Source organism: Vipera berus (assembly GCF_964194415.1).
Source record: "Vipera berus genome assembly, chromosome: 2".
Classification (NCBI taxonomy): Eukaryota; Metazoa; Chordata; class Lepidosauria; order Squamata; family Viperidae; genus Vipera; species Vipera berus.
In genome coordinates this window covers 161,264,574-161,280,192 of record NC_138203.1, presented here as the reverse complement: position 1 = coordinate 161,280,192, position 15,619 = coordinate 161,264,574, and the positions used below count along the sequence as shown (strand labels likewise).

The window sequence follows — 15,619 nt, the reverse complement described above, 5'->3', positions numbered from 1 at the left end:
CTTTCTTTGATTGATAAAGGAAAAGGAGCAGCTCAGGGAAAAAAAAAACCTGCGCAGTCCAACTCTGCTGCGCGCAATTTACACAGAAACTCTGTTTACCAAAAGGGACAAAACTGCAATTCCCCAGCATGTGTTTTCTTGGGAAATATGGACAACTGGGAATTACAAAAGGTAGAGGCTTTGACCTACTTCTTTGGAAAGTTAACAGAAGCGTCCTGTCTTGTTGGCATTAGCTTTGCCGCTCTCCCTCCTCCCCTTGCTCTTAATGATATCCAGACAATGGATTTTTTTCTTTTAAAGTGAGAAGAGCACATTCAGCATGGTTCACATCAGGTAGCCAGATGGGGACATGCGTCAGTCCCTTGTCAATGTTTACGAGTCCAGATGGCACAATAGAGATAAGCAGAAGGAAAATGGATGGGAACCCAAAATCTATCTCCTGATCTACAGAGCCTACTGGTAGAGTTGGAAAAGGCCACCTCATCCATTGAGCCACAGCTCAGCTGTGTTAGCATCCAAATGAAAACATTCTCAACCCAGATGGCTATCTGGCTCTTAACTGCAATCTGTGAAGAGAAGCCCATCATTTCTCTGGTCAATGAGCTGCATAGGCTAATAGCGCTGAATTCAATCACATTTTCTTTTTCCTCCAACTTCAAGCCGTTCTTTGGTAGTTAGAATAACGGATCTTGACCTTCTTGGAAGGGATGTGCATGAAATTTCCACACATGAAAGAAAACACATTATGCCTTGGAAGTTTGGCCGGGCCTTTCCAGGAAGGGAGGGCATGATCTGACCAGAGCAAAACCAAATAGCAAATTAGGGAAATCTTTGGATCCCCTCTTACACAACACACCTTTTTTTCTCTCTCCTATATTCTGCATCTACTTGCCACACCAGTCCTAGTTCTCTGAAGCCACATCATCCTGGGCCTTCAATTTCTCCTACCCTGGATCATATCTGAGAGGACCTATGTGGTACAGATCCATGCACAAGACATGCACACATTGATTCAGCATACAGATACCAACTACTGTAATTGGTGCAAAGGACGCTCCATGCATGGAAGTCTTCACCACCTTAGTTTTCTACATATCATCCTTTGACGTCTTTCCGGCATGCTATCATACCCCTGGCTAAGATAAACATTCCCAGCGCCTTCAAACTCTCTTTGTGGGATTTAATGTTTGTAGTTCTTGCTCTTCTCTGGAAATACTTGTTTGTCTGAATTTTTTCCAAAACTGTTTTTCAGATCTTGACACAATATTCAAGGTGGACTCTGACTAACACAGAATGAAGTGGAGACAATTACTTCCCAGGATTTGGAAAATATTTAATTGACGCAGGCTAAAATTGCATTCGTTTTCTTGCAAACAAGCTGGACATAAGTCCTCACTGTTAAGATAAATGTTTCAGGATTTTTCCCCCCCTAAGTCGAGAATTTTTGCATTTGTCTCTTAAATTGTTATGTTCAGCTGTTTCTATAACCCATCAAAATCATTTGAATGTTATTTCTATCTTGTAAGATATTAATATCTCAACAGAGCTATCTCCCCCATCAATTAATCCAAGTCATTGCCCTGGAATCGTAGAATTATGGAATTTGAAGGGGCCACAAAGGTCAACTAGCCCAATCCTCTGCAACGTGTAGGAAAACCAATTAGCTTCATCCTCAAGTGGTAGCAGTTCAGCCTCTTCTTAACAGTCTCCAAAGATGGAGAACCCGTAAGCTCTCTTGTACCCATTATTTCTGGTCCTAATTTCTGTGGCAGTGGAAAATAGTTCCTGACCACTTTCTCTATGGCAATCTTTTTATATACCTGAACACTGATATTACATCTGCTTTGGGTCTTTTTTCCTCCCAACTCTTTCATATTTCTAAATCATGATCCAGAAGAAGCTCAGAAGTGTGTTAATCTTTCTACCAGCCATCTTACACAAATGGCTCAGGTTTAGCCATTTGTTATCAATATCTGCATCCGTTAACATGTACATCCCATACCATATTCACATGAAACCTGTTATTCTTTACTTGCCAAATGGCTAAAAACAATTTGCTAAAAATATGGATCCCATTTTTTTGGATGAGGTTTGAAACAATAGCTGACTGCCCACATGCACAGCAAGCATTTTAGAAATTAGATGTTGTTCGCACTGGGGGAAGGTTATCACCATGACATATATATCTGCATTGGAACAATAAATGAATGGTGGTCAGGAGAAATGTTTGGGCCCAAGGGCTGCATAAATTCAAAACGAGTAGGGAGCAAAGTGGAGAAAACAACAAAAGGACCCGGAGCCATCATTTTGGATGCTTTTAATAGCTTTTTATTTGCAGGGCTGTTATTCAGTTAAGTCCAGTCCAAACCAAACATACACCTCTGCAACCCGAAGAACCAAGAAGAACAGCGAGAGCGGCTACAGCCCGTTGAGCTTGAGAAATCTAGTCAAAATGCAAACCCAGGAAATGAAAGTCACACGTCCTGCCGGCAATAACTAGGGCCAGAGAGTGTGTTTATGAGCCCCCAGCTACAACTGCCTTGAAAGGCAAAGATCGCATTCTTCACAGCAAGTGTTTGGAGGCCAGTCCTACCTGCCCACAATGCAAATGGGAGCTGGGACGGAGGCACATTTTGTGGTGGTGACGAAGACCTAGGAATATAAACTACGGAAGGGCAGAAACAAAGGCCGTAGTACGTCCACATAACCAGAGAGCTGATGTGAAGGGCCTCTTTCTCTCTAATGCTGCAAGGTTTGTCTGGGTGATTTATAGGTTTGCTGTGCAGAATACCTTTGCGAGGGGAATCAAATGTGCCTTAACATAAAACAGTCCTAGCAGAGATATTGGGAATTTTGGATAATAATAATAATAATAAAAAAATATCTGGACACCTTTGAATGGAGAAGCCCAGCTATCGGAAGAAATAAGGGACAGGAGGCACAGCTAATATATGATTATGTGAAAAGTAGGCAGTGTTGTGTTCTAGAGGCGAGGCCATTCCTATTGCAGTCACTATATTCTAGAGGCAAGGTCATTTTTACATAGGCATTTTAGTGAGGTAAGACAAACTCCAATTCCAATATATGCTCCACTTATTGTGCTGATCCTGTGTAGTCATTAATAGACACGAATAAAATGCCTAGATATTTTGCCTGCTCATACATAGCTTTGGATCCCAGAAAATTGCTTTAAACATAAAGGGGAAATAGTGTATGGAGACGTGGTGCAAATAACTGCTTGTGAACTGTTGCATTCCCAGTCCTGACTCAGCTGGAATGAAGCTGCTATAAGGTTCCAAGCCTGGAAGTGACAGGATATGCTTCCTGTTGCCAAACCGGGATGAGAATCATCTTCTCTCTTGCCTACCATGGATGAAGAACTCAGGGAATTGTTTTAATCTCTGCCATTAGGTACATAGGGCAAGATATGGATGAAGAGGCAACCAGAATCATCCCTGCCTGGTTGAGAAAAATGTTCTCCCCCCCCCTTTCCAGTGCTGAGGTTTAGCCTGGGGCTTTAAAGCCACAGTACGTCCTGCGATCACACATCACTCAGTTTGAAGCTATGGCATAAATGAGAGAGTGGACCAATGTGGCTCAGGCACCAGTGACCCAGAAACTCTGGGGCTAAATGCAAAGCATGTCAAGAGAACAACATTACACAAGCTAGCCCTGGGGGACCAAGTCATCCCTTCCTCACTACTGCCTAGCCTCACTGACAAGCTTAAGGCGGGGAAAGCTTGTGGCATGCAAGCTAACAGGGCAACACGGCCACACTGCCATGAGCCCACAGAGCCAACGAGCCACCTGTGCGACTTCAGCTCAAGGGAAGCAAGACCTCTGGCTTTCTACAATACTGAGAGCAAAGAAAAGACAAGGCAGCATAGCGGGGCCATCTTATTTTTTCCCACCGGGACATCCCGTTCCAATTGCGAGCTGCCACTTTGTAAATGGCAATTGAATACCTGTGATATGGGTCCTTTCCCCCCCCCCCTTTCCTGTCCTGCCCCGCCCCACGGTACGTTATCCCAGGAGGAAGAACAGTCCTGCCTGGCTAAAGGTTTGCCTCTGTATTTCTGCCAGTTGGTCTGTAATGGCCGCCCCGATCACCAAGCCAAACAGGGCCTAGCTCCGTGGGAGGCTACACATCTCACAATGATCTGTGCCTGGTTGGTTCATGAAGGTGCAGTGCTGACAAGCCCACACTGAAGATGTTGTTGCATGTGTTGAACTGCCCATGGCACCATATTCTTGGAGTCCTGGCAACTGAACGCCCACCGTGCCTGAAAAAGTGAAACAAAGTAATTGGGAGACAGAAAAAGCTTCAACAAGCAGACATTTTTTTTTTGGTCTGGAAACTTTACAAATCACTAAATAATTTCTAGAGTAAATGGAATCTTCCCTGAGGAATATTCCCATTCCTTGGCACAACACTGTCTAATTCCTTCAACAGATTTCTACAACTATATCCTCTAAAAACCCTCCTTTTCTTTCATGTATGAATTAAATCACCAACACACCCACACCCACCCACACCCACTACTTGGCTAAAATGTGTAAACTTTTGTTTACTTGTGTAGTACTAAACTGATCCCCAAAGGTGGTTTCAAATCCAAATTCTAACACTAGGCAATTTGATGTAGGTAAACAAAAGCTGTCCAGCATCTCTGGAATGAGGTGACTCAAAAAGAGAAAAGACGTTAAACATACTGCAAAGCTGCTCAATGGTAGCCCACTGTTCAGATTTTTTCCAGGTCTGAGCGAGATCTTCATTCCGGGTTCTTACTGCCTCCAGCAACAAGCTGATACTGTCCTAAAAGAGGAAATAAACCACATCACAATCCTATCTACATTTAAAATAAAGGATTAATGCACCATATTCCAACTAGCTATAAATGTTAGTAATACAATTAAGCTATTTAACTACAAAAGACATTTTTTTGTCAACTGATTTACCATTTCCAAAATAGGTTGCACTCTATCTCTTCTCCCACTTTCAGGACATCTAAAAGCATGGAGCAACAGTAAAAATACATTTTGTTTCCTGACACCTGAATATGCCATAATAATAATAATAATAATAATAATAATAATAATAATAATAATAATAATAATAATAATAATAATAATAATAATAATAATAATAATAATAATAATAATAATAATAATAATAATAATAATAATAATAATAATAATTTTATTTATATACCACCCTTCTCCCGAAGGACTCAGGGCGGTGAACAGGGCAGACATATAAAAAATACAAAATTACAAAAGTTAAAAAGAATTAAACATATGCCCAAGGTAAAAACAGTAAATACATATATTAAAAGTGACAATAAAAACCGAACCCGTCCCCCATCAGGCCAAGCCGGCTTGTTCAAATAAATGTGTCTTCAGATCGCGACGGAAGGAGCGAAGGTTGGGCGCCATCCGGAGCTCAACCGGCAACCAATTCCATAGCTCCGGGGCGCCCACAGAGAAGGACCTCCCCCTGGGGGCCACCAACCGACATTCTCTGATCGGTGGCACCCTGAGGAGGCCCTCTCTGTGGGAGCGCACAGGGCGGAGGGAAGTTGATGCCGGCAGCAGGTGCTCCCTAAGGTACTTCGGACCCATGCCATGTAGGGCCTTGAACACCATTACCAGTACCTTGAATCTCACCTGGAACACAACTGGTAACCAATGCAGCTCACGGAGCAGAGGTGTAACATGGGAGTATCGGGAGACTCCCAACACAACTCTCGCGGCTGCATTTTGTACCAGTTGGAGCCTCCGAGTGGTCCTCAAGGGCAGCCCCATGTAGAGAGCATTGCAGTAGTCCAGGCGAGAGGTCACGAGCGCGTGAGTGACCGTACATAGGGCATCCCGGTCTAGATAGGGCCGCAACTGGCGGACCAGGCGAACCTGGGCGAAGGCCCCCCTAGTCACGGCCACCATGTGATCTTCCAAAGTAAGCCGTGAATCTAGGAGGACTCCCAAGTTGCGAGCCCTATCTACGGGGGGTAATAGTTCACCCCCCATGGAAAGAGATGGAATATTCTGAATATCCCGGGATGCCGATATGCACAGCCACTCAGTCTTGTCGGGGTTGAGTTGAAGTCTGTTCCTCCCCATCCAGACCCGAACCGCCTCCAGGCAACGGGACATCACGTCGAGGGCATCACTGGGGTGGTTTGGGGTCGAAATAAAAAGCTGGGTATCATCGGCATACTGATGATACCCAACTCCAAAACCACGAATGATCTCACCCAGCGGTTTCATGTAGATGTTGAACAGGAGAGGCGAGAGGACCGACCCCTGAGGAACTCCACAAACGAGAGACTTCGAGGTCGACCTCTGCCCCCCTGCCAACACCGACTGCGAACGTCCCAGGAGATAGGAGGAGAACCACTGCAAAACTGTGCCTCCCACTCCCAATCCCTGAGACGCCACAGCAGGATACCATGGTCGATGGTATCGAACGCCGCTGAGAGGTCTAATAGGACTAGGACAGAGGAATGTCCCCTGTCCCGAGCCCTCCAGAGATCATTCACCAGAGCGACCAATGCCGTCTCCGTGCTGTACCCGGGCCTGAAACCCGATTGGTACAGGTCTAGATAATCCGCTTCATCCAGGACCAGAGGGAGCTGATGCGCCACCAGACCGGACGAAAGTTATCAACACAGCTGGGTCCAAGGCAGGCTTCTTGAGGAGAGGTCTCACCACCGCCTCTTTCAAGACGGCGGGGAAACTACCCTCACTCAAAGAGGCAGATATAACCGCCTGGAACCAGCCTCGTGTCCCCTCCCGAGCCGCATAAACCAGCCAGGAAGGGCACAGGTCCAATAAACATGTGGTGGAGCTCAGCCTCCCCATAATCCTGTCCACTTCCTCCGGAGTCACAGAATCAAACTCCTCCCAGGCAATATCGACAAGACCGCCATTTCAGGTATTCTATTTCCATTCCAGTTTTAAAGGCCAATTATTCTAGAAAGAAGAAATGAAACTTTAAATCGCCTTGTTTAGCAGCTCTGAATCTAAACAGTGGCACTGTATTGCAAGTGTGCTGTTACCTCCACTCACATTGTGCGCCATGATTGGGTGGCACAAAATGAACAAGTCAGCATAGTTCAGACCCATTCAAGAAAGGAACTGCCAGCATAAAAACAGGAACACATTTAGAATATTGGCATGAGCAAGAATTCATGAATGAAATATCATGCCCCACATCTCAGTTAGCATCAAGTGTTGCCTGACATTCACAAGCAACAGTATGCAGGATTACATTAAAATGGCACTGCTGGGGGGGGAGTTTTTGAGAGATTTAAACAGCAGATGGCACTACTGACAAGTTCTGAGGTGAACTGGAAGAATATTTATTTATTTATTTATTTATTTATTAGTTTTTATAAACCGCCCTTCTCCCGAGGGACTCGGGGCGGTGTACAGAGGAAGGAAGGTATACAGACCGAAACAATAAAATAATAAGAAACACTAATGAGCACAAACTGGGACCCCAATTAACGTTATCATGCCAGGCCAGCCTGCTGGAACAGGAAAGTTTTTAAGTCGCGACGGAAGGTACGGAGGTCAGGGGCCATCCGGATTTCGGTTGGTAAGGTGTTCCAGAGGGCTGGCGCACCCACTGAGAATGCCCTCCCCCTGGGGGCCACCAGCCGACATGCACTGTCCATTTCATCTTTGTTCTTGAGCAGTGGGCTCGGGAAATAAAAATGTTTCCACTGGCTTCATAAAATCACAGCTACTGCATAAATGTCAGAATTTGTATTAGGGTTGCACCCTGGATTTGTTAGACATCAGATCCTGATGTATACAATGAATAATCAGGAAAGAAAACTGTTTTGAAGGCTAGGAGGAAACTCGCCAGAGAATAAGTTACAACAGCTGTAAGTGCCTGTGGAGATTCTCAGTCATCCAGGTCATGGTTGTCCCAAAGGAGCTTTTTCACGAGACAACTGGACTTTCTTGGTTTTTTTGGAAGGCGTTTCACTTTTCATCCAAGAAGCTTCTTCAGCTCTGACTGAATGGTGGGGAATGGAAGGATTTCTTTCCTTGCAGACAGCTGGTCATTTGCATTGTTTTAGAGAGTCACTGAGGCCACCTGGAGGTTTATCTGTGTCCTCAAGATCGTCTGAGTAGTGCAAATGGGTGTGGAGCCATCTTGGAATTCCTGAAAGGACTGTGTTGTAGACAGGAGATATCGTACCCCTCCCCCTCTGCTGAGAGACGGCTGTTCAGTTTTGACATAGGTGGCCTCTTTGACCCCTCTTTCAAACTAGCAGTCCTCTCTACCCAAAATGTGGACTTTGCTGTCTTCAAAAGAGTGGCCTTTGTCTTTTAACTGTAAATGGACTGCTGAATCTTTTCCTGATGGCTCTGTTCTCCTATGTCAGTGATGGCGAACCTTTTAGAGACCCGAGTGCCCAAACTGCAAACCAAAACCCACTTATTTATCACCGGGTGCCAGGTAGGACGTGGCCCACTGGGTGGGCGTGGCTGTGGTGGTCATGGCAGACTGGGTGGGTGTGGCCAAAGTGGGCATGGTCACCTCGATGTTGCTCCTGGGGAGGGATGTCTGTGGGGGCCGGACAGGGTTGAGGGAGATCCATGGGGTCTCTGGCAGGTGGGGTGGTGGGCAGGAGGCTCGTCCTGCAGGGTGAGGCGAAGGAAGGTGGGGGTGCCATTGCCATGGGGCAAGGTGAGGCAGGGACCAGGCCAGCTGCTGCCTGACACCATTGGCCCCCGCACACAGAGGCCAGTGAGCGGATGGGGGCTGATGGTGTCCGTCAGCAGCCAGAGCCTGCCAGCTCCTTGACTGGTGCACCCTGGAGCTCCACAGCCCACCACCAGCAGTTCAGAGAAGCTGCCTTTGAGCTGGACAGTTGGCTGACAGCTGAGGAGGCGATGCAGTGGGTTGTGCCCAGGAAAAGGAGAGCATGCGAGGCCAAGAGGGACGGGACCGGGGGGGGGAGGGAAACCAGCCGTGCCGGGATGCATCCGGCCATGTGGGACCTCGGGCGGCTGGTTGAAGAGGGACGGTTGCCATCTCCGGGGCATGGCATGTGTGCCCACAAAGAGGGCTCTGAGTGCTGCCTCTGGCACGCGTGCCATGGGTTCGCCACCACTGTCCTATGTTGTGCCATGCATTTATGAAGTGGTTGTTTTGTTTCCTCTCTAAAGGAATGTAAATGACCAACTGTCTGCAAAAAATATAAATCCTTCCATTCCCCATCATCCAGTCAGAAGTGAAGAAGCTTCTTGGATGAGAAGCGAAACATTTTCAAAGAAAAACAAAGTCCAGTTGCCCTCTTGAAAAATACACGTTTCATTACACTGACCTAACAGCAAAGTTACAGGAACTGTTCTTTAAAAAGGATTAATGAAGCTTACTTCAAAAATGCCTGCTCTGATTTCTATAAAATTTTGAAAGGCATATCTTCAGGAAGTTCTGGCTTGCCTGAAAATTTAACCCCATTCTGCTGAAAAACAAAACTCCTTGTGCTTTCTGTATTATAACCTACAGAACTCAGTTTCTCTAAATCAAAGGCAGACGGGAAAGGCCACCTCCAGAATTATGCAAACTTGATGGAAAGTTCCTAAAATGTAAAGAGGATAGACTTTGTGCATCCCATATTTTATAGTTAAGACAATTGCAATTGTACTTCATTATCATAATGACATGCAGTAAACCTGATTAATTACTCACTGGCAGCCCAACTATTCCATACACGATTATAGTTCTTTAGACTCTCCAGAAAATACAGGACATTATTACTTTTCCTGCCTTTTTTTTTTAAATGGAGGGGAAATGTTTCAGATTTTGAAGGCAGGGAATTATGTTTATCAGTGGCCTAGCAAAAGTTAGCTAATAGGGTAGCCATAACCGTGGATTAAAAATAAGACAAATCCTTAATGATATTGCAGAATTGATCTTTTACAATAATAATTTCTGATACAACATGCCTAAGCGTCAAGCTGGCTCTACCCAGTCTGAGAGGCAATTGCTACCAACTTATTTCTCCAAAAGGTTCAAAGTTGACTGCCACACTACCAATCTAGAAGCCACTTCTAACAAGTCAAGGTATCTTGCTTTAAAGTCAGGTGTGTTTAGCAATCTTCTTAATGTAAGCTTTATGCCTTTCTCTAAAAAATAAAGTCATTACATACCCTTAAAGGCATCACTTCATTGGTGACCAAGAAGAGGAGAAGATGGAAATCAGAGATGATGTCAAGGAACACAGAAGAGGTATTCTGGGACAAATATGTAGCTAGAATGTGAAAGTCCTGCCAAGATTGACAAAACAATAATTTAGCCAACTGCTGACCCATATGCTTCAGACACCCACCCCTCTGTCACAGGGCTGCAAACACTGTTCTCTCAGCAGCCGCACTTAAAAGTGGACAGGACCCAAGCAGTCTGATGACTCTTTAATGATGTTAATGCTAACTTTATTATTTAAAGTTTGTTTAATAATAATTGTTTAAGCATTTAATTCTTTCTCTTTTTTTGGAGCAATATCCTCAGACTAAAACACCTGCAGTCTTTGTTTTTGTTTTCAGTAAAAGTCTTATGATACTAAGAGTCGTTTCCCAGCATCATAGCACCCTCTGCTGATGAAACCTCCAGCAAGGATGAATGGACAGAAACGGCAGCCAGGAAGCAAACACCTCAAATTTAAGAGGTATGCAAGAAGACAAAGAAGCTGGAAAATATAGAGACAGACAAAGCAGAAGGGAGGCAGAGAGACAGTAGGAAAAAAATGGGGGGATGTGGAGGCAGCAAAAGAAACAGCAGGTGGTTGTGATGCAGAAGGCGGGAAATACAGTACTGTAGAAGCAGCAGTAAGTAAAGGCTGGGAAGTAAAGGCAGGCTCTATTAGATATCCCACCATGCCATATTTGGCCTGCAGGTTTTGCATTTGGGCTCTCCGGTAACACATTCCCAGTTCAGAGAGCAATTTCACAAATTTTGTTCTATGAAGACTGCCGGTATTTGTGATGTAAAGAGAGCAAATGAGTGGCACTCTTGAGGGTTGTTTTTTGTTGTTTTTTTGCCAAAGAGCAACCTGATATTACCTCCACATCAAGGAGAAGTTAGATAAAGTTTACTCTCTTGAGGGAAATTTTACTGTGATTCTTTTCAAGTAAGTGGCTGGTAACAATAGTTTAGCAGAACTCATGAAGACAGTTGCAGAAACCTATACTGCCTATAATTCGCATCCAATGTCTGACCAATGGTGTAATGCAGGAGTCTTCAAAGTTGGCCCTTTTATGACTTGTGGACTTCAACTCCCAGAATTCCTCAGCCAGTGTGCCTGGCTGAGGAATTCTGGGAGTTGAAGTCCACAAGTCATAAAAGGGCCAGTTTCAAAGACCCTTGGTGTAATGCCATTCTCAGCAGTGGACAGATTATGTGAGTTTTCCCAGCTGGTAAGAGTTGACAGTGAAAAGCTGAAGTCAGCTAAATTGTTTTTAGATCTAGTAATTCTTCTCTATCTCTATGAACATGGCTCAAAAGGGGGCAGCAAGACTAGAAAAGATAGCAGAATTCATTTTCTTCCTCTCAAAGGACGTTTCCTTTCAATTAAACATTGCAAAGATATTTTGTTTGGTAACAAATGTCAAGGCTACAGCTGAAGGATCATGCATTTACGAACAGGTGTGCTGAATACTGAGACACAATTTGTAACCATGGTAGACATTTTACTCATGGTAACACAGACACAAGCTGTTTCTGATTTCCAGACATAGCAAAAACTTTATTTTACATGATTATGTGCAATCTGTTCGCCTAGAATTTGCTTAAATTTTCCACAAAACTAAAAAGGGGTGAATTAAACCTATTTAGCATTTGTAACTAAGCCAATTTTTATGCATGATGTAATCTGCTTTTAAATATTAAAAACTAAATAAATGCCACTGTATAGATACTACCCTTCATCCAAACTGCTGTTTACCCTTACCTGAGTTTCTCCCAGTACATCACGATTCTCAATAGGGAATGGATTTTGAGAAATAGAAAACGTGTAAACTGGATCTTTTGGAAACGTGGTAGTAATCTTCAAAACAGTAAAAATAACAACTGTTAAAATTCAAATGACTAATGATGTTAACAGGCAATGCAAGATACAGGGCAAAACACCTATCTAGGACAGAGACGCAGGTAATGCCTTTAAAACAAAGACAAGATAGAAAAATTGAAAGGAGGGATGGGTCTTCCAGTCTCTTTTAAAATCTCTCATATGTTTCCCCATATATTTTAGCAAATATAATTCAGTAATTAAGAATCAGTTCACTTCTGACAAAAGGACCGTATTGCCCAAGACTTCTGAGACTTTCAAAGGCTTAAATTCCTACTGCTTTCTAGACTAGAGGGAGGTAAGACAGCTTATTTTTTAAAAAATATATATAGGCAAAACAAAAAGTTGTCTTTGTTAATAAAAGCTATAACTTTTGCAGCCCTATTTCTCCCACGGAAAGGATTCTACATATATTGATTTTATTGCCTCAGGCATGCTAATATTACAGACGATTGCATTTTAAAAATGAAAAAGTGTCATATACCACCTGATATTGCATAGTATAGATGTTAGCCAACAAAAGGCTTTTTAGTCGAGGAACAACACAATTTGAAATCAAATCAAAAGGCACAGAAATAAGTTACCATACTACGCAATCAACCAATAAATGATACAGGTTTCAGAAATTCGGTTTCACTTCTTGACAAATGCATCCTAAATGCAAGTTTCTGGCAATATGTTTTCATTTTACTTATATCCCAGATTGTCCAAAAACAGATTCTTTTGTTGTTGGGTAATAAATTTATTGGACTGTGAGTTGGAGCAGAAAGTTGAGAAATAGCTACCATCTTTTCAAAAAAGCAGTATCTCAGTGAATGGATCCACCAATTTCAGTTTTGAGTAGAAATAGACAAATAAATACACTTATACTGTTTCTTTCTCTCTCTCTAAACAAAAGGGGGAGGGCCTTTTCTGTGGGTGCGCCTGCCCTCTGGAACCAGCTGCCCGTGGAGCTCAGGACTACCCCTGACCTACGTTCATTCCGCCGAGACCTGAAGACTTGGCTCTTTAAGCTCTCTGACCCAGGCTGAGAATTTTAACTGGGTTTTATTTTCAGGGATAATTTAATCTTTTATTTGTCTTTTAACTTTGTATTTTGTATTGGTATGATTTTAAAATGCCCTGTAAACCGCCCTGAGTCCCTCGGGAAAGGGCGGTATATAAATCTAACAAAATCTAAATCTAAAATCTAAATATACATACCCACATGGGGGTGGGTGGGTGGGACGGGGGGGTGAGAGAGAAAGGCAAACAGATAGACAAGGAGGCTGAACAAGTGGATCTCTATGAATTCATAGCCTTTCAGAATCTCTGGCTTAAATTGGTGCCACAATTATTTCTTTGTATCCCGCCTTTATTATTTTTACAAATAACTGAAGGTGGCGAACATATCCAATACATCTTCCTCCTCCTATTTTCCCCATAATAACCCTGTGAGGTGGGTTGGGCTGAGAGGGAGAGTGACTGGCCCATAGACACCCAGCTGCCTTTCATGGCTAATGCGGGACTTGAATTCATGGTCTCCAGCTTTCTAGCCCAGTGCCTTAACCACAAGACCAAATTGGCTCTCTGAATTACATATTAAGCTCTATTTTATCTTTCTACATATTACAATTGTATCATCTACTGATTAATCACCTTTGAAATGCATTCTTTTATTAAGTAAAATACCTTCCCATCATTTTAATGTCAAATCTAAGGAATATATAGGCGCCATAGATTATTAATCAAAGTTATTAGCTATAGAGGCAATATCAATGATTTTTTTATTCATCTTTCTATCCAAATCAAGCGTTTAAAAAATAATAACATAAATAAAATAATAAACATGGAACATAGGATAAAACAAGACAATTAGTTATACAAAAGTAGAACAATTCAGTTAAAGCACAATATAGGAATGCTTATATTTGCCTCCCAAATTCAAAGTCCTGTACAACAGAAATTCTAAAGCAAAGTCATGACTTGTGTTAGAAAAATGGAGGAGCAAAAAGAAAGTAAGGAATATTATGAATACACCTTGAGTTGTAAAAATAAAGGTAGGATCTAGACTTAAATAAATAAAACCATATCACACATCATATATTGCTTAATCATTTCTCTGAAAGATACAGCACAGACTTGTTCTCTTATAAGATGTAATCAATAACATCTGTGTGACCATGACACTTCCCACTCATTTAACATACAAACATAATTCTATAGGAGCAGTGAGATCCTTTGAGCAGTGTGTTAACATGGAAACTAAACACTCTTCTCAGATTTTACATAATCAAAAGAAAATTGCAATCAGAAAGCTATGCACTATTTGGTAGCATTTACCTTTACAGTAAGAAACTAATATGACAAGAATCCCCCTATTTAACTTATGGAGAGAATTCTGCATATTCCTATTCAACGTTTCTGTTTACATTAGCCAAAGTAAAAAGTAAGCACAATTCATACTTACATCTATGATTAGGTACTCAACAGGAAGAGGACGAGCTAGCTGAGTGATCTCATTGCCAAACTTGTCTATATCCTGAAACAAAAGCCATCCCAAATTGTTAGGCAGAACAATTTACCAAGAATTACAAGAGAACAATAGTTTAATGGAGGGAAGAAAAAATTAAACAGACAACCAGGGGCCCATTGGTCAGTTCCCAGTATGTCATCTAATCACCAGCAAACTGATAGGATTCCTCCTATCTTTGATCCACCTGAGGTAGGTCAAATATTAATACTCTTAAGTACATGCTAACATTCAAGTATTTTCATACAATTTCATCTCATTGTACCTAAGTAACTAAAATATAAATTTACATATTTAAATTTATAAAATAAAATCATTTAGGGGTTCTAGTTATAAAAACAGACCATGTCAAACATGGGTGTCAAATTCGATTGTGTCACGTGACTTATCATGTTTTTTGCCTTTGCAGAGCTGGGGGGTGGGCATGTCCGGTGTATGATGCATCCGGCCCGCAGGCCGCTAGTTTGACACCCCTGACGTACAACCAGTCTTGTAGTACTTTAAAATATTTATCCCATTTTTTTTCCTCTGAAAAGCAGTGTATAAAGCTGATTATACCATTAACTGCATGCTTTATTTAAATTGTCTAGATACCATCCCTCTCTCTATATATTATTTTTTCCTTAAACTTTCTTGATACCTCGCTGATGTACAGGGTAAATGAGGTTAGAATAGCACTGCAGTAACCTAGCAAGGTAGTCGAAGTAACTTTTATCTATTTTCTTGATCTGTTGCATTCAGAAATGCTACGGGGAGGCCAAAGGTCCTAGAACTAATCTAGAACCTAGATTATATACAGTATTCCCAACATTTGCTTCACCACCATAGGTAGTCCTTGACATGACTGGTCTCATAACAACCATTTGAAATTGTGATGGATTTGAAAAAAGAACACCCATCCTTGAAGTTACAATTGCTGCCAGACCAACTCTGCAGTCACATGATCACATATTGGGTGCTTGGTAACTGCCTTGCATTCACAACCACTGCATGTTCCATATTGTGTTTTGTGACTGATTTGGTG

General features: G+C 42.5%; 1 protein-coding gene across 1 annotated transcript in view; it reads right to left on the bottom strand.

Annotated features, from left to right (window-relative positions):
* Positions 1-2,311: 2,311 nt before the first annotated feature.
* Positions 2,312-15,619, bottom strand: part of NPLOC4 (NPL4 homolog, ubiquitin recognition factor) — a 63,121-nt gene continuing 49,813 nt past the window's right edge. The window contains exons 13-17 of the mRNA XM_081320923.1: positions 14,533-14,604; positions 11,967-12,062; positions 10,171-10,287; positions 4,711-4,813; positions 2,312-4,283 (exon numbers count right to left, since the gene is read on the bottom strand). Coding sequence (XP_081177049.1) covers positions 4,126-4,283; positions 4,711-4,813; positions 10,171-10,287; positions 11,967-12,062; positions 14,533-14,604 — 546 coding nt within the window. The 3' untranslated portion in view covers positions 2,312-4,125. The remainder of the gene's footprint in view (positions 4,284-4,710; positions 4,814-10,170; positions 10,288-11,966; positions 12,063-14,532; positions 14,605-15,619) is intronic.